This window comes from Chelonia mydas, chromosome 1, assembly GCF_015237465.2.
Source record: "Chelonia mydas isolate rCheMyd1 chromosome 1, rCheMyd1.pri.v2, whole genome shotgun sequence".
In the NCBI taxonomy this organism is placed as follows: Eukaryota; Metazoa; Chordata; order Testudines; family Cheloniidae; genus Chelonia; species Chelonia mydas.
Window position 1 is genome coordinate 157,369,636 of NC_057849.1, and position 25,256 is coordinate 157,394,891.

The 25,256-nt window shown below is 42.5% G+C and overlaps 2 protein-coding genes across 5 annotated transcripts in view; one reads left to right on the forward strand and one right to left on the reverse strand.

Moving 5' to 3' along the window:
- Window positions 1-11,762, forward strand: part of LCA5L (lebercilin LCA5 like) — a 28,048-nt gene extending 16,286 nt beyond the window's left edge. Inside the window, exons 6-8 of one of the 2 annotated variants that reach the window (XM_027826831.3) lie at window positions 6,808-6,917; window positions 7,263-7,386; window positions 8,879-11,762. In XM_027826831.3, the coding sequence (XP_027682632.3) occupies window positions 6,808-6,917; window positions 7,263-7,386; window positions 8,879-9,633 (989 nt within the window). In that variant the 3' untranslated portion in view covers window positions 9,634-11,762. Of the gene's footprint in view, window positions 1-6,807; window positions 6,918-7,262; window positions 7,387-7,432; window positions 7,546-8,878 lie in introns of those variants that run through there. The other variant, XM_037903836.2, reaches the window with a different exon arrangement.
- On the reverse strand, window positions 8,309-25,196 carry GET1 (guided entry of tail-anchored proteins factor 1). Of its 3 annotated transcripts, none has more exons than XM_043538218.1 (5): window positions 24,921-25,196; window positions 20,028-20,193; window positions 18,631-18,698; window positions 17,237-17,351; window positions 8,309-8,435 (listed from the first exon to the last, which is right to left on the reverse strand). In XM_043538218.1, the coding sequence occupies exons 1-5, from the start codon at window positions 25,188-25,190 to the stop codon at window positions 8,398-8,400; spliced, it is 657 nt and encodes a 218-aa protein (XP_043394153.1). In that variant the 5' UTR covers window positions 25,191-25,196; the 3' UTR covers window positions 8,309-8,397. The 3 variants fall into 3 exon arrangements, with proteins under 3 accessions (XP_043394153.1, XP_037759772.2, XP_043394152.1); XM_037903844.2 differs by lacking the exon at window positions 8,309-8,435 and adding an exon at window positions 12,356-14,827; XM_043538217.1 differs by lacking the exon at window positions 8,309-8,435 and adding an exon at window positions 14,842-15,144.
- Between the last annotated feature and the right edge of the window lie 60 nt (window positions 25,197-25,256).

Genomic DNA, 25,256 nt, shown 5'->3' on the forward strand with positions numbered 1-25,256 from the left:
AATTGTGTTATACCTTTCTATGCTAGAAAGAAGAACCCATTACTAAATATATATTCCTATAGACTGTTATCAAGTCACCCCTTAACCTTCTCTTTGGCTATGTCTACACTACAGACCTTACAGCGGCATAGATGAACTGCTGCAGTGGTGCTGCTGTAAGATCTCCTGTGTAGCTGCTCTATGACGGTGGGAGAGAACTCTCCTGCTGGCATCATTAAACCATCCCCAATGAGCAGCAGTAGCTATCTCGGCAGGAGACCATCTCCCGCCAACACATCACTGTCCATACCAGCACTTTTGTCAGTGAAACTTTTGTTGGTCAGAGGCTGTTTTTTCACATCCCCCAACGGACACAAGTGCTAGTGTAGACAAAGCCTGTGTTTAGCTAAACAGACGAGTACTTTGAGTCTCCCACTATAAGGCATGTTTTCTAATCCTTTAGCCGTATTAAAATGCATATTGGTTGCTTGCAGCTAGTTTACCAAATTTAGTTAGCATAAACAAAGTTCAAACAGACAATCAGAGAGATTGCAATAATTGAATTGTTAGAGAGCCTCCTTCCTAGTTGTGTCAGTCAACAGATAAGAGTACACTAGAATTCACAGTCTTTTCTTCACATGAATGTTCAGACAGGTACATGAGATATATCCCTGTGGATAAAATTACTTCTGAAGAGCAATTTTTCCCCTTTGCAATAATACAAGATTCACCACATGATAAATATTTATCAACAAGCTCCAGTAGATACCTCCACACTCTGCTACAGATGTGCTCCCCTCAGTTACGAAGTACACATACTGATCACTGTGCTATACTCCTATATAATCCATATATTCCTTATGGACAAAATATAAACATTCCCTGGAAATTACATTTCATATAAGCTTGCAGGGGCTGTTGCTATCCTCCATGGCTACAGTTTTTGGGGAAAAAAACTTTTTTTTTAAATGGAAAAAACAAATTAATGGATTTCTCAGCCCATTATCCCTTGCACGTGAACATGAGACACAGATATTAGTCTGGGTTAGGGGAAGGAATTTTTGTGCAGAAGCCCTTTGTTAAAATATTGGCAACATGTTGCTATCCCGAAATTGGAAAACTAAACTGGCACTTCTTTGATGAGGGGCAAGTACTTAAACTTCATTTGCTAGACACTATCATAAGGAAACTTTCACTTCTGTGAATATTGCAGAGTTCTTTGAAATTGAGTGGCAATATGCAGACTTACTGTTGTCTTCTGTCTATTCCTTTCCTAATGTACTGCCTCTACTGAATGTCTGAATCCCAGTAACTGTTAGCTGGCAATTCATGTTGTGGGATTTAAAGACATGTCGCTGCCTGATACTGGCCCTGTAAAAAGGAGCAGGGCTAGTGCACCTGTGCCTTATCAGTACAGTCCAATCTGGCCAATTAATTGATCTTAAAAGCGGGTATCTGAGCCTTAGGGGAAGGGAGACCCAGTGAGTTAGGAGGGAAGATCTGACAGAGCCAGGAGATTATGCTTCCTGGGAGAAGGCTGAAGGCAGGAGAGCAGCAAGAGGGATTTGCTGGCTGGTGTCCCCAAGCCAGAGTGCCAGGGCTGAAGGCCAAAGAACAGCAGAGGGAGTTGCCTGCTGGCTCTAATCTGGAGAGCTGGAGCCAAGGTCCAGAGACGGCTGAATACAGGGAGTAGCAAAGACAGAGGTGGATTAAGATTTATTGAGGCCCTGGGCACAAAGAACATTTGGGCCCCCCAAACCCCGGGAGCCCAGGGGTGCCAGAACTGGGCCATGCCCTCCCTCTTTTTAACATGTTCGTAGTAGCCCTGGGCAGGCATTAAGTTGTGGTGGCATGGGTGTACTTTGGGGAGGGGAGTTTGCCCCTCCAACTGCAAGCCTTGGGTAGAGGCAACAGGAGGAGCAGTGCCGCATGTGGCTGCTGCCTCAGGCACAAAGCCCAGGCAGCAGTGCAGGGGCAGCCTCGCAGCAGGAGGGACCTAGTGGGGAGTGAGGGGGTAGACTGGCACCTGGAGTCAAGTGCAGGCACTGAGCAAGCCTGGGTGGAGTGTGGTGGCCATTGAGGCCAGGCCAGTAGCAGTGGGAGCTGCACTGGAGGAGCCCTCCCTGCCCAGCTCCTTGCTGCCTGTGACCTTTCTGGGGCTCCCTGCCTCCTCCCAACTGGGCCAGGGCCTCCTCTCCCTGCAGAGCACATCTGCAGGCCCAGGGAATGGGGCAGGAGGCTGGACTGGAGTCCCCACCCATGAGTCCCACTGGCAGCGCTGTGCCCTGGGGTGCAGGGACACAGGCTAGGGGCTGTTCTCAGGCACCCTGGCCCCCACCCAGGGCAGGTGGAGGGTCCGGGGCTCCCCACAGCTGCTCGGGCTCCCTGGGCATTGCCCGGCTCTGGCTTCTGTTCTGGCTGGGGAGCAGGGCCATGGGAGGAGGGGGGTGGGGGGAAAGAGGAGGAGCAGGAGGTGGGGGCACAGTTCCAGTGCTGGTGGCCCCCACACTTCTACCCAAGTTTAGGTGCTCCTGCAGGGGCCCCTAAATTGGCCAGGCCCCCTGGGCATGCGACCCATTTGCCCGTGTGTTAATCTACTACTGAGCAGGGAGCTTACTTGCTGACTTCTCTAGGGCCAGAGAACAGGACCCAGAGGGACCATGAGAGAGCCTGGGGGAGTGAGGAATGCTCTCCTGGGAAAGATGATCTCCTAGCAGAGAAGCAGAGGGGGTTCATGCTGGGAAGAGAGGTGTTGCACTCCAATTGGATGAGCTGGGGTTGCTGCTGTCCTTGCAGAGGGACAGAAGAAGAGGGCCAACAAGGAGCCTAGGTGTGGTGGAAGACACGAGAATATGGTATGGATGGGCTCCCAGCAGACATGATGGGAGAGTGCTTGCTGGGAAAGCAGGATTTTTAAGAACTATATCCACAGGGTGTGGAAATGGACTGTGTTTGGGACTCTTGTTGAGGACTAATTGAGCTACGTTTTGGTAATAAACCTTGTGGATGGACTAGGGGGTAAGCTTGCATGGAATTACTGGGGACTCAGGGAACTGAGGCAGGTGTACTTGTCATGCTGTGGGGGGAAGTGGGTGCTCCAGGTAGGGCTGCCCTGTGACAAAACACATATCCCCATTTCCCACCCAGAGTAGGGTGACTTTTTTTTAGTTATGATGTGTTGGCTTCAAATTTTAGTTACACGGCAATAATAAAGTTTTACTTTAAGTCTTATACTTCTCTTGTTGTTGCACTTTTGTTCTATTGTGTTACTCTTATTTAAGTTCTGTTTCTGCTTGCATGAGATGAGGAAGCTCTCAGGTGGGGAGAAGTCTGTGATTTTATATATGGGGGAAGAGTTCTGACAAAGGTCTGAGGGCTGGTATCTCTGCCAAATGGGTTTGGTTCTGAGCCTACCAGTTAGGACTGATTTAGAACCCAGAACTGGAAATGCCACCAAGTAACTTGTCTTCTGTCCACATTCTGAGTTGGTTTTCCCATGATCACCTTGATCAATCGGTCCATCAGCCCTCACAGAGAGAGCGCCGATCACAACATGTCATTGGTGTTGTTCTAGCCAGTCCTTCAGCCACCCACGGGCCAGGCTCTCAGTGGCACTTGTCCATGATATATTAAGAAAAAAGATATGCTCCCCCTCAAAATGGCCATTTTCTATTTTTTCATTTGTGAAAAAAGACTAATTATATATTTCTTGTGTGTCTGAGTTAACGACTTGAGATTGTCAAAATTACAGGGTCAATTGAAATTATTTAATCTAAGATTATCAATCAGAGATTAGTACAGCACTATACAGGATACAGAATGAAATAGATACATTACTACCCTTTGTTGTCAGATTAAGAGCTGTATATCTGTCTGTCCTGCATCTGGAAGGGACGTGCAGTTTTCATTCTCCCAACCTAAGTTTCCATACCAGTATCATTGTATAGGGTTTCAGACAAAGGAAACCTAGTTGCCAAGAATATTCTCACAGAAACATATATTGTGATGTCATTTCCATAGAGTCTCAGTTTACCTGACTCACAGGAGAAGGCATGATTATTTACAGCTGAGTGGACTAACAATTCTTCAAGTTAATATCTCTCAATGGACCTTTCCTACCCCACAATCATTCTTCCATATTGATTTCCCCAACAGAAAACATCTGACTGCTATAACAATTTCTTATTAGTTTTCCTAGTTAAGATATGCTTATGCAAACATTTAATATGTATGTTAAGGAGATGATTTTCCAAGAACATGAAGGTGCCCTGGAGTTATTAAATACAGCATAATGAATGAATTTCTGAATAGGGTTATTTACTGGTCAAGACCAGTGTTCTAGGCTTTAGAATTCAGACATACTCTTTGCTGAAGATAAAGATTCTAAAGAATAGCTAATATATATAAATGAATCAAATATACAGAAATAAAGAACTAAAGGTATTACTGTTTACTAACAGGTTTCAGAGTAACAGCCGTGTTAGTCTGTATTCGCAAAAAGAAAAGGAGTACTTGTGGCACCTTAGAGACTAACCAATTTATTTGAGCATAAGCTTTCGTGAGCTACAGCTCACATCCGATGAAGTGAGCTGTAGCTCACGAAAGCTTATGCTCAAATAAATTGGTTAGTCTCTAAGGTGCCACAAGTACTCCTTTTCTTGTTTACTGACAGGTACTAACATAAGGCACATCTAAATCTCTAGCTCCCCCTAGTCCTGAACCTAAGAAATGCTCAAAGGACTTCTGACAAGGCTTTTAAAACAACTCAATAGCACTCACCAAGGATTCAGAAAGAAAAGGAAGGTTCTCTGTAGCAGTGGCTCTCAATATTTCCTGACTATTGTCCCCCTTTCAGGAGTCTGGTTTGTCTTGCGTACCCCAAGTTTCACCTCACTTAACTACTTGCTTATAAAATCAGACATAAAAATACAAGTGTCACAGCACACTATTACTGAAAATTTCTTACTTTCTCATTTTTACCATATAATTATACAATAAATCAATTGGAATATAAGTATTGTACTTACATTTCAGTGTATAGTATATATAGCAGTGTAAACAAGTCATTGTCTGTATGAAATTTTAGTTTGTACTGACGTTGCTAGTGCTTTTTATATAGCCTGTTATAAAACTAGGCAAATAGCTAGATGAGTTGATGTACCCCCCTGGAAGACCTCTGTGTACCCTCAGGGGTTTGTGTACCCCTGGTTGAGAACCACTGATTTATTGGACCATTGCCACCATAGCTGTCCACCACACTGGTCCAAAATCCTTAAGAAATAATTTCCAAAATGCTAGCTATGAAGATCCTTCCTAGCTACCACCCAGCAACAGTTCAAGGGAGACAAAACAAAGCCAACACCAGGAAATCATGCTGCAGCCAATGCTCTGGTTTCAAACCGAGTGTGCTAGATGTAGAAATACTCATGCTGCATCCTCCCATTACTGGTTTAACCAATTGATTTGCTACTCTAAGTTATTATCAGAAATGCTCTGATCAGGAAAAGGAAACGCTGACAACTTTGTGTTCAATAAATGAAGCCCTCATGATGACACCTTTTTTTCCCCTTCTGCTATGTTTTTGTACCCCTCACTTGGGGCTAGATTCGCAAAAGGTGTATGGGTGTTGCATCCTGTCGTCTAATGAAATTCACAGCCCTTTTTAGGCATGGAGTGAAAGTTAGTTTTTTTAAAAAATATTCACAGAAGCCAGCATGCTGGGAGCAGGGAAGCCATTTAAGCTAATCAGAAGGAAATGACAAGGAGAGGAGTGGGGCTTAGGCCCCATCTCTGAAAGGAAGTTAGGTGCCTTCCTCCACTTGGGATTCACAGAGTTAGGCATCTAAGCCAGTTCAGTTTTTTCTCATGAAAAATCAAGAGGTAGCATGAGGAAGTTATAGGCAATAGCCCAGTGGTTAGGGTGTTCACCCAGGCTATAGAAGACTCAGCTTCCAGTCCCTCCTTTGCTGGACTTGAACTCAGGTCTCCAATATAAATGCCCTAATCACTGGGCTCTTTCAGTCTCTCCTGTTGAAGCTGTTCCACTTTTAATAATTATTATTAATTGGGCCAAAGAGAGAGTGTGAGAATGACTCTATAGCCCAGGGTTTAGGGTACCCACCTGCAAGAGGGGGCTTCAAGTCCCTGCTTTAAATCAGGCAGAATGGGGACTTGAGCCTCGGTCTCCCACATGGCATGTGAGTGCACTTCTCGAAAGCTTATGCTCAAATAAATTGGTTAGTCTCTAAGGTGCCACAAGTACTCCTTTTCTTTTTGCGAATACAGACTAACACGGCTGCTACTCTGAAACCTGTCACTGGGCTATTGGTTATAAGAAGGAAAATTGACACCACCACCATTGTCTTTTGTGTGTTAGGCATGCTCTGAGTATGCCTACCTGTCAGGTAAGAGGCCATGGAATACCTAGTTTGTGAAACTTGGCAGGTCTTAGACATGAGCTAGGGCATCAGGACTTAAATGGCTTTGTGTATGCCTGCTGGCAGAAGCATAGGTCCCTATGGGACTCCTCTGGTGGACACTTAGGCACTTACGGAGGTTAGCCAGCAGCTGAATAGTGGTTTTGGGAATGCCAGTGGTACCTGTTTTATCTGTGTGGATTTTGATAGAAGCTGTTACAAACCTCTTCTGCCTTATGTTTTTTTATAAAATGACATTATGGGAATAAAGAAATACATACCTGGAGCTAGAGATGTTTAAAATAATAGATTTCCATACCAATATTGGTTTTATAGGTATTATCTATTTCCAAATATGGCATTGTTTCAGAAACTCTGTGCTTCCCTTTAATACTTGCTCTTCTTTCTACAGGTGTTAGTTTAAGCAAATCAGTACAAGTAAATAAGCAGAATTTTAGATCAGCACAGGTTTCACATCATCAAAAACAAGGAATAGTCAAGAGTGCAGCTCTATTCCTAGAGGTATGAAACATTTGGATCCCATTTAACCTCAAAGTTTCTAATGTGTTTGCTCCTATATCATACTTCATTCCATAATTTTCAAGAACTTTTTTTCTGAATATCCTTAATTTCAGTGTGTTCTGAAGATGTATTGCATGCACCATTTTTTGTTTAAATATAGTGGTATTAAACATGTAAGGATACTTTTGTGAGGGCAAAAGTTACTATATGAAATAAATGTATGATAATCTAAATAGAACAGAAAATACCAAAAATGAGCGTCTTGAGTCACAAAAAAATCACTGATCATTCACTAACATAAGTGTAGCTTTTTTTACCATTATCTTGGTTTATCTTGAATTGTAGGAGAAAAAGACAACTGAAGACATAAATCAAAAAGTAGAACCCTATGAAGATACAAAACATAAGATAGAAATTGAACCAACCAAGAAACCATCAAAGCAAGAAACTTCTAATAAAACATGTAGAGGTATACTTTTAATTTTTCATAACCTCATTTGATCTTATGCAAACAGAACGAATGAACTACAGTACACTGGTATTACACGCTGCCGTGATGGCCATTAGCCTGTATCTGACATACAACAAACAAGTTCAACAACAGCGTTAATACAAGCCACTGAAGTCCACCTTAGTGATGCTGTAGCACTTATGTAAGTAATTTAGAGTTGGTTTATATATGTCTGTGCTTCTGGCCTTCTAATAGCATTCTTGGTGACAGTATGCAGAAATCAGGTGCCTTGTTTGAGCAGATAACAGACTATGGTGGTTTTATTGACAATTTATGCTGATCAACTTGATCCTGAGCGATCGGCTGCTGACCCCTGTCATCTGGCCTTCGGAAGGGTGGTTTCAGATGAGGGTTGAGAGGTAATTTATGCTGCTACTGGAACCTTGTCTAGAGTTTGTCTCGGTCTACCTTGTCTCCCCAATTGTCTCAACAAGGATTGAGATCAGAGCCCGTCTGCTGTCAAAACTTGTCCTCCTTTTGGTTTGTCATACCCCAAAGGTGCACCAAACCTGCTTGACCCTGTTTTGACACTATTAATGCTGTTATCCCTGAAGAGGCATATCTGATGTAGCTGCATGAACAAGGGGAACCCACCCTGCAAGGGGGGGAGGGTTTCTTACTGAGCCAAAATCACTCTTTGGTGGTCTTCAGTCCTTGGTATAAGGCCTTTCTGTTTATCTCTGTTAATCTTTGACTATTTTCACTTCTCCTTGTGATCTACTTTTTCTTTAAGGTTGGGTTTTAGCTCATTTTATTGTTTGGCAGTGAGTAGTTCTCTCCAAGGCAGTGAGACCATCCCTATTTTTTTTCAATTGTATAGCAACTTGATATATAAGCCGTAGGTGCTCTCTGTGTGTATACTACCCCCCCAAAACAACCCAACTAATGCCCACACTACAGAGCCAATACAGCTAGGATATGATAAAGTGGAATCTATTCCACCTTATTCAACATCAACAAAATTGTCACTTAAGTTCCGGAATTCTTCTTTATGATGGGTGATGATGCTGAAGACAAAAAGAACACAATGTGAGTTTAGATCCCATGTTGAATTTGTTTGCAGGGCTGGTAGTTGGACTTTGTCATATAGAAGTATATTACTTTTCTAGGTTCACCCTTTACAAAATCATGGAGTATTAAAAATTATCATGAATAAAATTATCACATTTATACACTGAATAAAGTTAAACAACTGGAAAAAATATGTAGTAAAAGCCTAGAGGCAAACTCTAGGGTCGATTTAGCGTCCGGGTGCTCTATCTAGATCTAACAAATCTTCTGGCATATTTATTAGTGAACAGTATCTTCTTAGTAATCTCATAGAACTGGTGAAATATAAACAAGAATGATGGTATATAGATTTACAGAGGTAAAATGTCTTTGCACTATCTAATGCTCTTAAACAATTTTTAAATTAAGAAGATTCCTAAATAAAAATATTCCATTGTAGAATTTTTAAGAGATGAAATACAGCTCACAGAAGAAAAAACTCACTTTGAATTTATGGAAAGAAAGAAGAAAAACAGAGAAGTGCAAAAACGGAAAGCTGACTTACTGAAAGAAGAACTGGAGAAACTGATGAAAGCAGGACAAACTCGACCTCCAAACGATGTCCCAATAAGGAAGAATAATCAGGAAAAAGTTGTAGTAGAAGAGAATGAAAAGGAGGAAAGAAAAAGTAAACAACTAAGTGACAAAGGAGCAGCAGAAGATAAAAGTGTAACTCCAACGCAGAATAACAGAACACCCACTAGACTAAAAAAACAGTATACCTTCACAGAAGCCACTGAAAACTTGCATCAGGGGCTTCCTGCATCAGGTCCAGTGTCCAACACAGGCAGCCTCCGCAAAAACAGACAAGCTGGTCAGCACCAGAGTGAGACAGCTGAATTGAAGGCAAGAAATTCATTTGGCATATATGAGCCATCATTTGGTAAAGTTACCAAAACAAGGCAGAAAGACACTGCTGCAGAGGATGGATGCTATGTTCGTACAATGCTAAGAGAGAGGAAAAACTCTCTTATGGAAGAACTCTTTGGACCAAGCTGTGTCTTAAACAACCATTCAACCCCTAACACAAAAGGGCTTGATAAAGAACAAACAATTGTGGATAATGAAACGTTACATAATTATACAAGTGAGATTTCAGACTCTGACACTGGTCTGCAATGTGGAGATTCTAAACTTACACTAGGAAAGTCTTAGCTAACAACTTCATCCTCAGACATAAAATAGTTTTAATATTCAATTGATTTATAAGTTAAATTGTTTATCTTTAATCTTGAAATATGCAGTATGTTTAACATTTGTTGAAAAGCAATGTGTTGCCTACCAGTTTTGGGTTTTTGCCTTCATTATTTGTAAGATTTCATTTAAATCTTATTAGAATTTTTACCTGAACCATTCTTCAGCAATAAAACTGAAATGGAATACTCAGTTACAGGAGAGTATTTCTCTACAAGTGCAGTGTCCCAATGCTTATGCACTCTACTCAATTGGTTGAACATTCTTGGGCATATTAGAATTCACCATAATACAGAATATTAAAACCATGTTTATGCTAGCTGCAGTGAAAGGCTGTCAAAGCTGGAAAGCAGTTGAAGTCTGTCTGGAAGAGTAACACATTAAAAAAGGGCTTGTGCTACAGAACAGTGATGACAAATAGGATTGAAATACCTACTAGATTTAGGGGGAAAATTCTGCCCCTATGAAGTCAGTGAGGTCAGGATTTCACAAGTGTTTTAAATATGTGTGTAGCTTTTAAATCTGAGCCCCTAGTCTAGCAAAGCACTTAAGCAGTTTCATAACTTTAAGCACAAGTAGTTCTTCACTACGACTATTCCTGCTTAAAGTTATGCAAGTACTTAGATACTTTAGTGGATCAGCGCCCATATGTAAAGTGCTTTAAGACTATAAAAGTAATCATCTGTAAGCTATGTTTTTATCCAATAGTGGCATGACTCTAAAAGCTGAAGCATTTCAGTAATCTTGTGTCAGAATAAGAGAATACATTAATTCAAATTGCCATAAGTTTAAAGTTGAAATGCTGGGGGCAGATAGCAGGCCTTTATTGGTGAAAGGTCTTCAGCTCTGGAATTCAATCATCCACCAACCCTCAAGCATGACAGGCAGCCTTTAGGGTGAAATGCAAGATCTGTCACTTCAATCTGGATTTCTAAGTGAGATTTGTCAGCTGGCTAAGGTGATTGATTTGCTTTTATGGTCATTATTTGGCCCTGATACAATAAAAGTTAGAGTTCAGTCCTGAAATATCTTCCAAAATTCAAACAAAATTATATTTTCACCAGCTCCAGAAAGCTCTGAAGCTTCATTTGTTGCCACTGAAAGTTAGAATTCCTCAAAGCACCCCACCCCAACCACTGGACTCAGGTGATGAAGTCTGCATTATTTTGCCCACTGAATATGTAGTTTTGGAAAAGTAGGGGATGCTCACTTCTCAAGTAGCCTTGCCTTTGTTTACTGTTTTGGTTTTTTAAAATCTGTACAGTCACTTAAAGTAGGATGTTTCAGATACGTAGCAAGGGTCAGAAAAATCAAAGACAGATTTTTTTTTTCCTAATGTTCAAAAAAGCCAAGGACATTTAAAAACAGTTGCGTAAACATTAATTATCCTGTAACAGATTCTAATCACTTTTCAGGATTAAGATACTCTGCATGTGTTCACATAATAGTATTTCTCTTGGTACTTGATAGCTTTTCTCCTAAAGATAAGATACTTTGATTAAACTTTGCAATGAAAAACTTCAAAGATCATGGGTAGTGTCATCAAAAATGCATGTGGAAAGAATATCTATGAAATATTTCTTTTGTGTGATTATAGCCATACCCAGCATATGGAGCAGTCACATTCAAAAAATACTTAAACCAACAACTTTGTTCACAGTTCTCAGAGCCAAAACTTCATTGCTCTTGCTCTCCCAAGGAGGTTGATTAAAGAAATCAATAGGATTACTTGTGTGAATAAATAGAGCAAGACTTGGCCCAGTAAATGTAACCAAAATAGATAACACAAATCTACTGCTAAAGCAGCTTTTCTTTTGGAAAAAGATGCTGCTTCTACTGGTCTTGCTGCTCTTTCACTTCAAAACAAATGAAATGCAAGACTTTTGAGCATCAGCAGATGCGTCTAGGGCAGAGGTGGGCAAACTATGGCCCGCGGGACCGTCCTGCCCGGCCCAAGCTCCCGGCCAGGGAGACTAGCCCCCGGCCCCTCCCTTGCTGTCCTCCCTCCCCCGCAGCCTCAGCGCAACACACTGCCAGCACTCTGGGCCGCGAGCTCCCTCCGCTCTGAGCGGCATGGTAAGGGGGCGGGGAGTGGGAGGGTTGGATAAGGGGCAGGGAGTCCTGGGGGGCACTCAGGGGACAGGGAGTGGTTGGATGGGGCGGAGGTTCGGGGGGGGGGGGGGAGGGAGTGTAGTCGGGGGGGAACAGGGGGGTTGGATAGGCATGGGAGTCCTAGGGGGTCTGTTGGGGGGAGGGTGTGGATAGGGATCGGGGCAGTCAGGGGTGGTAGTTGGATAAGGGGTGGGGTCCTGGGGGGGGGGGGTAGTTAGGGGACAAGGAGCAGGGGGGGTTGGGAGTTCTGAGGGGGCCAGTCGGGGCGGGAAGTGGGAGGAGGCCAGGCTGTTTGGGGAGGCACACCCCTACCCGGCCCTCCATACAGTTTCACAACCCCAAAAAGTTTGCCCACCCCTGATCCAGGGGACCAGTGTTAATAGCATGGTTAAAATAATCTACCTTTAGTGCCTCAAAGTTTGTGTATGTAATGCACCGTTTCCTCGTTTATCTCCTTAGATAGGAACTACCAATTATCTTCCAATAAAATGATCGTTAATCTTTTCAAAAGTTTTAATTAAAATGAATATGGCATGAACAACCTATTTAATGAATAAAGAAACCATGCACACTGGTTCTCAATCCCTGTATTTTTTTCTTGGTGCTGCATATTTTATGCATAAATATTAATACAGACTCAACATAACCAACATAAAAAAACGCATTAAAAATTCACATACAAAGAAAAGCATTTAATGCACACACACAGAACAGATATCATGACCTTAAGAATTCATTCCTAAACAAAGTGTTCATCTGGGGGCGGGGGATGAGAATCAGGCACATCCCTCTAGGACTATGAAGGGAGCTGAATGTAATGGAACAGATGCGGGTCCATTGCACCGGGCAAGCAGGTGAGTCAACGTTCCTGGAACTTACACAGGCGTGTTATGTGCCCCTTTCCACGTGAGTTTTTTCCATGCCAGTGTAGAGGCATGCAGGGCTTGTGGATCAGGGACTCTGCAAATCCACTGACCATTGGCCCTCCAGGAAAGGAATGACATGGGCAGCGGACAGTGTAGCCCAGCAGTTGCAAAACAGTTTTATCACTGTTCAGCAGGTTAGTAGGGAGGTCCCTTACCCTGCAGGACCATATGCATCCAGCCTGTTTACTGTAGCTTAGCACTGGAGAAAAGAGGATTCATTCCAAAAAGTAAAGTTTTTCCTCTGCTAATTACCGTTTTCTTCAAGATTTTCTATTACTTAGAAATCCGAGTCCCTGACTTACTTTATTACCTTGCAGACTGTCTTGGGCTATCCTGGAAGATGACGTTACTCATATTTTGAAATGTTTCAGAGTAGCAGCTGTGTTAGTCTGTATCCGCAAAAAGAAAAGGAGGACTTGTGGCACCTTAGAGCCTAACAAATTTATTAGAGCATAAACTTTCGTGGGCTACAGCCCACTTCATCAGATGCATCGAATGGAACATATAGTAAGATATATATACACACACACAGGTAAGTTGGAAGTTACCATACAAACTGTGAGAGGCTAATTAGTTAAGATGAGCGATTATCAGCAGGAGAAAAAAAACTTTTGTAGTGATAATCAAGATGGCCCATTTAGACAGTTGACAAGAAGGTGTGGGGATACTTAACATGGGGAAATAGATTCAATATGTGCAATGACCCAACCACTCCCAGTCTCTATTCATTACACATATTGAATCTATTTCCCCATGTTAAGTATCCCCACACCTTCTTGTCAACTGTCTAAATGGGCCATCTTGATTATCACTACAAAAGTTTTTTTTCTCCTGCTGATAATAGCTCATCTTAACTAATTAGCCTCTCACAATTTGTATGGTAACTTCCAACTTATCTGTGTGTGTGTATATATATATGTTCCATTCTATGCATCCGAAGAAGTGGGCTGTAGCCCACGAAAGCTTATGCTCTAATATTTTGAAATGTTAGTGATTGCGCTTCCTTCTCAAGTTTAAACATTTCCTGCTTCTCCTCCTCAACCATGAAACAGGAAGAGACTGGCCACGTCGTTCCTTCCCAACAGAGTACAAGTTGGGGCCATGCTCTGGCATGTCTTTGAGACTACCGCTTTTCTCCCTCTTCCTGGGCCAAGACAGAAAGAGGAGGAAAAAAGGAGACTTCAGGACCAGAGCATGACCCCAGTGATATTCCCTCAAGATAGGGGGAAGAGAAGTATTTTGACAGGGAGAATCAGGTCTGAGGCTAGGAAGAGCCATCTGGGAGAGGAGATAGAATACGTTCAAGAAAGTGGGTCTCCATTGTCATTTGGGAGCAGACAGGAACAAGTAGCCAGCCATCACATATTTGGCAGTTGAGAGAGGGCCAGGGGACAACTCTAGATTTCAATTAAATCAGTGGCGCATCTTCTAAAACAGCCCACAAATGCTGAAGTCTGCAAGGTAAAGTCAGGAAATCGCATTCTAAAATAAACAAGCAGTAAATCTACCTCCCTACTCCACCGAAAGAAAATTATGTGAAGCAGTCGCCATACTTCTGCCGAAGAAATAGTAAAGCCCCCAAAGAATCCCCACCCACTCTGTAATTCACCTTAAAAAGCTATAGTTAATCCAGCATTGCAACTGATTCTCAGTGAAACTGTAATGACAAATTCTTGTTTCTACAGCTAACCAGTGTATATACTAGCCATCAACAACAAAAATGAGGCGTTTATCAAAAGAAATGTTATTCTTTAAAAGTTATTGACTAAGAACTTGAGGGATAAGTCAAGGAAAGAAAGTATGACCAATAAAGCTTATTGATAAATATTGAACTGAAATAAAAAAAGAAGAACATTAATTCATGCTTAATTATTACATTGTATACAACAATTGTTTCCTTAGATGGAAAGGGCTTTCCCCCTTTATACACCAGGAGTGAAGTACTTAGTGCAAGCTCTGTATTTTGTCTCTTGTAAAAGACTTCAGGACTCCACTTTCTAACTGTAATCATGGAAATGCAGTTTAGAATTCTGGGATTCCTTCTCAGCTGAAAGGGTGAAGCATAATGGCCACAACTTTGTTGCAGACGACAAGCCAGCATGTAATTCCAACACCCCCTGAAGAGAGAGAAAAACCTGATGCGCATCATTGTATCAGTAACTCTCAAACACACATCTCTAACTCTGGTAAGTAACTCAGGAAGTTTCAAAAATGAAAATTTTAAGAAATCAAGAGATAAAGTATTTATACCTAATTCTGAGAGAATCTGAAAGTCAGGGAGACGGTACTGAATGAGAGGTACAGTATGTATGTACCAATGGGTGGCATACATATCCTGCAGCTTCTAAACATACCTGTTGTATGATTAGAGATATATAACTTTGCTGTTGAAGACAAAGGTGAAGTAGAAAGGGAGCACCACAGTAGAACCTTCCTTTTAAATTAAAAAAAAAAAATTCAAGGTGGGTAAAAAGAACGTTTCCTGAAAACGCTCTATTTTCTTAAAGAGATGTTTTAAATATACATACCCGGGGAAAAACTACTAACTCCATCACTGCTGGACCCTCCCTCCAGATACTCTTGTGCTACTGTTTTAAATGGCCTTCCCACTAAAACCAACAGTGTTGACATACAGTAGTTATGTTTGGCAGAATAGAGTGTTTCCAGACTGAAGTACACCAGGAAGTTCAGCAACAATAAAGTGGTAAGTAAAACAAAAAGAAACAGATAATACTCCTTAAAAATTAAGTATTACAAAACTAAAGAGAATTGTTGTTTCCAAGTGAATGTACTGCTGCACACAAGTTTAAAAAAAAGTGCCAAATTCTTAGAAAGTGTAACAGTAATTTTTAATCAAAAGCTGGATTTTCTTGGCATCCCACAAAAGCTGCTTGACACTGACCAATCACATTCCACAATTCACTTTAGGCTGGCAAAGCAAAATAAAAAACAAAGGGAAAGATTCTGGATGAGCTTTTAGTTCATTATGTGGCTTAGCATCTTTTTTGGTAAGTTTCTGCATTTTTATGCTAAGTCAATTCAGTATCATGTTTAAAAAATGAAAATTATTTCCTTGGGATAGAGGTGGAGAAACTATTCTTTTCAATGGTTTTAAATGTTTCTGTACTGGCAGCAGCATAATTTAGAAGCATTATCAAGAGCAATAGCCTTCCCTCATGATTATCAACTAAGACAAAAGAAGAGGATGAGAGACAGAAAATTGAACAGAACTGTTCAAAAGCTTTATGTATTGTTTAAGTAAATGCCTTTCAAGGACTAATCCTTCCCAGCATCACAGAAACAGTCCTGTCTCAGCAAGTTATCATGGTGAATAGGGACCATTCTCAAGAAAGCTTTTAAGTGTTAAAAAGATAGCAACATAATTTAGAATCCTTTGAAGAGGACACCATTGGCACACATAGGCTTAAAGTAAAACCTGTCATCTGTGTTTTAGCTTGTGGGCATATATATACGCATTATATTGTCCTTGCAGTCTGCCCATCTGCTCAGCTCGTCAGTATACGGCAGTCAGGGTCTCCATTCAGAAACATGGATCTGAGACCTCAGAGAAACCCCGAATCTTGAATTTACTGTTAGGTAGTGCTGGAGAAAAGTTGCATTTTTTTACCTCTCTGTTGAAGATCTTGTTTTCAAAATGATAGATTTTCAAAGATCAGGAAGACAATGTGGAAAGATATAGTATTTTTTAAGGTAGGCAAAAGTTTAGACTTGACACTTTTAAACTGTCTAACAACACCTTGCTAAGGTCTCTCACTAAACACCAAATCCTTCAAAGTCAATGTTAAGCTCCCATTGACTTCAATGGAAGTGGGAGTGGGCCCTCGAGCACTACTTTTCTAAATTCATTTCAGATCACTTTATATATGACCTGTACATGATTACGCTAATCTAATGTGAGGTTTTGGCTTTTATTAGTTTAAAATTGATCTCTAATTTATTTTCCCTACATAAATTCCTTTCAACATCTTTTTAGTTTTAACATAATAAAGGAAATACATACAGTTTCTCTCAGAAGCAAAGGCAGGGTTCTGCTAATGGCCAACGGCCCAGAAAGGAATATCCCAAATGGAAATATGGTGAATGAGGTTTGTAGAAGAGACCAGACATCCAGGGAGGCTTCAGGAATTGCTTAAACTTACTTCCGTAAAAAAATTAAAGCCAAGAAGGGAAACACTACAATGCATTTCTGTGTCTAGGCCCCCATGCAGCCTAATCATGTTTCCTTCAGCAAAGGAAGTTGAGAGCAGGCTATTCTGTCTCTAATCACTTTTTTCAAATTTCCCATAATGTGAAAGAGGCCTTTATTTTTAATGTTATTTAATATTAAAATTGCAGTAAGGCCCAGAAGCCTGCTCAGTAAAGACTGTAGTTTAAAATTCTCTTTGTTATTAGAAAGATAGGTAAGGAAAGCATTTTTATCCTCCATGTGCCCTTTCTCGTTATATTATTGGAATCCACATACACTTGGAGAAGAGAAATGTATACTATTTTACACACAATCTTACCTGCCACTCCTGTAGGAAAGGCTACTAAACGCTCCAGTGGGGCTAGCCATTTGCTTGGAAGCACAGTAACTGGCTCAGAATAATATTTCCAAATTAGTGAGATCATCAAGGCAGCCTGGAATGAAAATTCTCATTAGCCAAGACAATAACACATGAAAAGTATGTTCAAATTTCTATTTTGTTGCAGTAAATTAAAATATGAATAATTATGAAGTGCAGTTAAACTTACAAATGTAAGACCGTGCCCATAAAACTACAAAAAGTTGTTACAATCTGGATGCTACTTACATCATCTTAACTAGACACACAATATTAAAATGTCAACATCAAAATACGGTCTCTTGGGGGACTGGATGGCTCATAGAAAAATGGTGCTTTTTACCTGTAGGTGCTGGGTCAATTTTAGCCCAGATAAACAGTGATCAAAAGCTGTTACAATCTGATGGATTTTTATTTTTTTCAACCAGGATAAACTGAGTTGATGGTTATAGTCTGCTACAAACTAGACTGGTGTCCACATCAAGAGGGGAAAAAAAACCCCCTCACAATGGATTCTAACGGTCACCTTTTTTGACAGTCTCAGCAGAGAGACAAAACAATGAACTGGCATGAAATATGAACTATTCAAGAAATGAATCTAAACCCTCTTTCAAGGAAAATTTCAGTCCAAACAGTTAAAGTCTGGTAAAGTTATAAGCAACTGAAAACAGGGTCTTATAACTGTAAATGTGTAAAGCAACCTTAACAACAGGCAGGGCTATCAGCCCAGTTTACAAAGATAGATAGCACCTATCCTGGGCTCCAGCTGCCTCTGACATAAATAACAGAGCAATGACTTAATAGATAAGGCAAGAAGCCTCCTCTCCCACCAAAGACAGAAAACAGCAGACCAGACTTTAAACCAAACTCAAAAATCCCTCCTCCCCACAAATACCACCTCTCCCCCCCATCAGCAATATCCTCTCTCCCTGGAAATAAGTGTTTTACTGATGAGAGGGTTTGCCATGCTACATAGTCAGAATGTCAGATACACTTCTATGGCTTTATCTACATTAGCACTTTTGTTGGCAAAACTTTTGTCGGTCAGGGTGTGAAAAAAAACCCACACCGCTGACCAACCTAAGTTTCACCAACAATAGCGCTGGTGTGGACAGCGCTATGTCGGCAGGAGAGTGTCTTCTGCCAACATAGCTATCACTGCTCATTGGGGGGTGGTTTAATTATCCTGGTGGGAGAGCTCTCTCCCGCTGGCGGGAAAGCTGCAGCGGTGCAGCTGTGCCGCTATTAGGTCCGTAGTGCAGACATAGATAAGTATTAGCCAATAGCTGCCGAATGGTAAAATATCATTGTAAGTATTTGTTTTAATAATCCCTCGTAATAAAGTGTTCACTTACTTGTAAAATGTAGAATACAATATTTATCACCCACTTTATTTTGGCTAATTGAGCAGTTCGTGCTTTCACTGTGAAAAGAAAAGAAATATTGCCATCTGTATTATTTATATAACAGTAAATGTGCTTAGCTCAAACTGGTGAATTATTAACATTTCACTTTCCAAATGAAAATATTCTGTTCAAAGATTATACTCCTATTTATGTGCTGTCTCTGGCAATTTATTATTGGAAAACATAGGCATTCTTTTCATCGTCCAAAATATCAGTGTATGCTACAGAGTATCCCTCTGCGAGTAAGATGCTACCTACTTCCTTAATCAAAGCTACTCTGGGGAATGTTTGAAATAGTGGTTCACCAGACTAAGAAATGTCATGTGTAACCAAGAGTTCTATCCCCAACCAAAGGGAATCTCTATGGCTGCTGACCTATGACAACTTATGTTGGACTAAACACAAACGTGAGTACTCTCTTTTCCACAGGGACAGTGCAATCTCTTTAGCAGACACAGACTATCGCATTAGGCACTCTATCACTGCCTTTTTTTAACCATTTGGGCTCAGGGAATGTTGTCAAGAATACTTTCTTGCCCAGCTGAATGAATCTCATTCAAAATGAAAAATCATTTTAGTGTGATTAGTCCAAATAGTTACGTCTGACAAGAAAGACTGTTTTCTCAATTTGAGTTTCAACCACTGTGGTGCTTCAGAGCAATGTAAAGGAATCCACCAAAAAGAATATATCTTTAAACATGGTGGCCCAGCGGCCAAAAGCTTTATTAAACAGCTTTGCAGAGACAATGCATTGTACTTTTACCAAGAGATAAACTAGGTGAGGCCAACCACAGGCATGAGGCATAGTACTGACCATGTCTAATTAGCTCATGCTAAAATCTCCAGTCAGTGCCTTGTCTCCATTAGGACTTTACAAAGGGATTGCTAACATGCATTAATTATCCTGCTGAAGAAAAAAACACCTTTTTGCAATGAAGCCATAGCCTTACTAGCTCACTTTCATGTCTTAAAGACACGCTGCTATTTCGACTTGAACTAAAAAATTCTAGGTGTACTGACTGACTGGAGTGTTTCTTCAGACATAGAAAATGAAAACTTGTCTTCTGCCTCAGTTTCCTTGTGAATTCTTTCTCTGAATTGCTGCAGTTTGGGGAGATTCTAAATCCCACCCCTTTAGTATTATGTACAACAGAAATAAAAAACAATATTAATAAAGCCCTCAAACTTAAAAAAAAAAAAAAAAAGCAGAGACACCACTGCTTAGGGATAAAGAAAAAAGTGAAAGGCTCTACAAATAAGGTCAAATACAGTCAAAATAAAAACACATACTTGGAAAAAGATGTGTTTTTAGGTAAACTGAACAAGTGGCAAATATTGCACTCTACCATGAGTTTTAAGTTTGTCAGTCATTTTGTTAATCTTTCTTTCCAGTCGGGCATATCTAGCAAACTCATCCATCATACTAATGGTTGAGAGTTCTTGCTTCATGTTCTGAATGTCAGCTCTCATCTGGGACTCCTGCTCTGCATCCTTCTGTAGCAATCTGGATATCTACAAAAAAAAAAAAAAAAGGAACTCAACCAGCTATTTAGTCAGAATTTAGTATATATTTATTTTCTTAAATATATAAAAGAGCAAATACCATACTTTCTATATACTTGTACAATTTAAAACTTATACCACAGGATAAATTTACAATATCAACTAAAGGACTCAACAACCTCACAGAACAAATTAATCTTTACTCCCACCCCTCAGAAAAATCTTGATTAAATACATAGACTGCAGCATAGCCTCTATGTCAACAAATTCTGGTTCTTTGTTAAGCTGTGAAATGGAGTTTGAGTGTTGAGGCCCAGTCACTAAGGGCTTGTCTACACTTAAAATGCTGCAGCAGCACACGTGCACTGCTGTAGCACATCAGTGAAGATTCTACCTACACTATTTGGAGGGGTTCTTCTGTTGGCACAGATAATCCACCTCCCCAAGAGACGATAGCTAGGTCAATGGGAGAATTTTCCCGCCAACCTAGCATTGTCTACACTGGGCTAGGTCAGTTTAACTGCTTCTGGATTTTTCACAACCCTGAGCGACAGTTACACCAACCTAATTTCATAGCTCATTTTATTCTCTAGTAGTCAAAGATTGGCTTAACCCTTGAAGCATGACATTTAATATCCCTTCCAAAATTTTTGTTACCTTTAAGTATTATAATTCTGATATCCTTGCTATCCATATAAATGGCTAGGTCCTTCTTTGAATCTTGCTAAATTCTTGGTCTCAGCAACTTCTTGTGACAATGAGTTTCATGCTTTAATTACATATTATGTGAAAAAATATTTCCTTTTTATCAGTTTAAATTTGCTAACTTTTAATTTCATTGACTGTGCCCTTGTCTGGTATTATGAGACAGGGAGAACATTTCTCTGTACCGATCATTATTTTATAAACTTGTATCATCTCCCCTCTGATTTGTGTCTTTCTAAGCTAAGCAATCCCCATCTCTTCAAATTCTCTTCATATAAATTTTTCCATGCCCCTAATCATTTTGTCTTCTCTGAATTCCCTCTATTTCTGCAATATTGTTTTTAAGATGAGGTGAAAAGTGCTGTAGTCCTCCAGCTGAGGTACACCACTGATTTATACATTTTCCAATTTATTTGCCATTCCATCCCCCGTGCATCTTAACAGCTGGTTAGGGTTTTGCTGTTGTTGGGTTTGGTTTTTTTTTTATATCCACACTGGAAGAGGTGCATTGAGCTGGCTACCATAAAACCTAGATCACTTTCCTGAGCTGATATAATTAACTTCCACCTAACAAGATTCTATGAGTAGTTGAATTTTTTCCCTCCAATGTGCATTAACGTGCATTTACTGACTTTTGTAAAGAACCCAGGAGGAAAAGGGAGAGGAAATAATATGGCTGATAAAAGTGCACAGGCTAAAGGAGGGTCAGAGAGGACCAGCAAGAGACCTAGTGGGGCATCTCAAGAAGCTAAGAGTGCTGCAGTTACAATTTCTGGGATAGTAGTACTCTACATAAGACAAATATGTACAGGTTCTTTATTTTAAACTCTTGTAACTTTGTGCTTTATTCCAACTACTAAATATATTTTGTTTTAAGGCATCTGTTACACAATATCCCTGGTCACAAGTTCCTGAAAGGAGAAAACACAAGTGTCCAAAACCAAGTCAACCTTCAGTAATAAGTGGTTGGTAGATAGGCATGGAGTAGCACACCTGGTTCCCTAAGAGTAGAATTGTTTGATTCCACCGCAAAACAAGTAAGGACAAAAAGCCTAACACTTCAGGGGGTGGGTCACTCAAACACCACAAAGAAAACAGAGCTGCAACTAGTAATGATGACATCGGTCTTCTAAGTTTTTTACTTATATAGTTTGTTGATTTTTCTAAAATAATTTCAGTATACCTCTTTAAGTGTTCCATTACTTAATTATTGTGAGATAAGAAGAATGGGCTGGGGGGGGGGGGGGGGGGGGAGATTTTGCAGTGTATCTCTCTGCCTAACTTAAAATGAGAATCCACAATCTGAATTTTGGGTTTATATGGACTTATTCTCCAGAGCAGTGGTCTCCAACCTATTTACACACAAGATCACTTTTTGAATTTAAGTGCAACCCAGCATCTACCCCACCCAGCTCAGTCCATCCCCCCGCTCTCTCTGTTGCTCACTCTTCCCCCACAACTAACTTTCACTGAGCAGGGATTCGGGAAGGGGTGCAGGCTCTGGGCTGGGGCTGATGGGTTCCGAGTGTGAGAGGGGGCTCTGAGCTGAGCCTGGAGCAGGGGGTTGGGATGCAGGAGAGGGTGAGTAGTGCATGCTCTGGAAGGGAGTTTGGGTACAGGAGGAGGCTCCGGGCTGGGGCAGAGTGTTGGGGTGCAGGAAGGGGTACAGGGTGCTGGCTCCAGGAGAGGGCTCAGGGCTGGGGTGCGGGCTCCCGCCAGGCGGCACTTACCTCAGTCGGCGACACAGCGGAGCTAAGGCAGGCTTCCTGCCTGCTCCAGCCCCATGCCACTCCCGGAAGGGGCCAACGTGCCCCTGCAGGGTGGTGGCACATGGCACCGTGTGCTGCCCCTCTGCAAGCACTGCCCCCGCAGCTCCCTTGGCCACCGTTCCTGGCCAATGGGAGTTACAGGGGCAGCGACTGCAGGCAGGAGCAACGCACAGAGACCCCTTCCCCCCCAGGCCGTGCTTGCCACTTCTGAGTGGCATAGGGCTGGAGCATGCAGGGAGCCTGCCCTAGCAGCAGCACTGCTATACTGCCAGACTTTCTGCAGCCGGAGATCACGATCGACTGGGAAAGTCTCCAGGATCTACAAGTCGACTGCGATTGATCGCTTGGTGACCCCAGCTCTATAGTTTCTAAACATTTCTGAAATACTGTCGATAAAATAGAGTGTTACGTCTTTCAGTAACATGATAATGTTGAATAGCTACTTCAGAGGGATGATGTTAATATTTAAAGTTAAAGATTTTGTCACGGTTATTTTTAGTAAGTCACAGAAAGATCGTGAGCAATAAACAAATTCATGCAGGCTTGTGATTTGTCTGTGACTTTTACTAAAGATAATGGGGATAGGGCCTGATAGGGGAATGACTGAATACAGATGACAAAAAAAGATTCAGAAAGTGTTTTTTAACAAATGGATCCTTACTAGGCAAATTAATTAACAATATATTCACACAAGTTCCAATTATTTTGGTAATTTATTTCAAAATCCCTGTCAGCAAGTATGTCTATAACAATACAGACCAAAAAAAAATTCAAGAAATGTTTTTTGACAAATAGTTTCCTTACTAGGCAAATTAATACAGAACTCTGAGTAATCATTCATTTTAATTAAAATACAGAACCACATTTCCCACACCCCTCAAAAGCAGTGCAAAGGCTTAGGGAAGTCAGGGATAATGGAGGAGCTGAAAGAGAAGGAAGGAATTGCTGGGAAGGAGCCTAGAAGTGAGGAGGGTTGGTGGGTGTGTATGAGAGAAGCATGGAACAGTTGTGATTTTTTGGGAAAGGAGATTTTTAGGGAGTTGAGGCGCCTCCCCCATGCAGACCCTGGCTGACCCCTAGCCTCTCCCACCCAGTCAGGCACATCTGCCACCCCTGTCCCCATGTGTCCCTGCACCCCCACGCCTCCTCCCTCAGTCCCTATGCATCCCTGCCTCCCCTACCATTCAGCCCCCATCCATATGTCCTCCCACTAGCCCTTCTGAACCCACCTGCATGACCCCCCCCAGCAGCCCAATCTTCCCCCCCCCCCCAAACTGGTTTTGTCTGTCCCCCATACATCGTGCCTCCTCACCTGGCCCAACGGGCAGAGCCAGGCTCGCTGAGCCGGCTGCCCTCTAGTCTGGTGCCATGGCAGCCCCAGTGGGCGAAACGTGTAGCTGCAGCACCTGCCCAGCAGAATATTTTTTGGGAGAAAAAAAAAGTCTGGGGGGGGGGCGGGGAATGAATTCTACGCGTGCACAGAATTCCGCCAAGAGTATAATAGGTTCAATTTATGCAATTTTATGGATGAGGTTGTAGGAGTACAATCTGTGGCTGGACACGAGACAGTGATTAACATACGAGGCCTCTGTAAAGGCTGTTTTGGTCATTAAGAGCCACCAGGGAATGTCAGGGGAGGGATGTCAGTTTTTCTGAGACTCTAAATGAGCTCTCCGCTCGGGTTACTGGCAATTGATAAAACCCTTAACCCGGCCGGGGCGAGCGGCGTTTCCTGCACAGGCCTTTAACGAGCACCTACCACTAGGACGGGTCCTTGGCCTCAGGGAGCCAGGTACCATTTCCAAGGGCAAAGCCTGGCAGTGGCAGCAGTCGCCTGAGGCCAGAGCACAGAAAACCCGGGGTGGCACGAAGCGCTTTACGCATCCTTGAGTCACGACGGCCCCGACAGGGCCGAGCTCGGCGCGGGACAGCGGCACAGGCCGGGCCTTTGCCAGCCAGTCCCCAGGGCCGGGGCCGTTTCTCCCAGGTGCCTGCAGCTGGCCCCGGGGGTCAGGCCCCAGCCTGGGCTCAGGAGACCGCGGCTCAGCTTCTCGCCCGCCCAGGGCTCCCTGCGCCAGTGCCCCGGCCAGGCCGCCCCAGGCTCCCGAGGAGGCGCGCGCCGCAGCCGGGCTGGTCCCTGAGAGAGGGAAACACCGGCAGCGTCTCCAGGGCCCGAGCCGCCAGCCGGGAGTTTACGGCCACTGTCGCGAGCGGGGGCTGGCGGTTGCTAAGGAGGGAGCCCGGCGCGCTGACGTCACTTACAATGGAGGAGCAGGTGGGCAGGAGGATTTTGAGAAGGTTGCACAGAAACACCGAACTCAGCACGAGCAGCCACGCGCCGCTCTCCGCCATCGCCCACCCACCCCTCGCAGCCACCACCGAGCTACCGTTACTACAACGCGCACGCGGCCGCCATTGTCCAACCGGACTCCTCCGCGTCCTGGCATTGCGCATGCGCCAACTGCCCCAACCAGAAACCCGCCCCATCCCTGCTCCAGCATAGCGGGCAAGCGGGACGGAAGGCGTGGCCATGTGAGGGACCTTGACCAATCAGGTGGGTGCTCATCCCCCTCCCCCTGCTGGAGTGATGGGCCACGC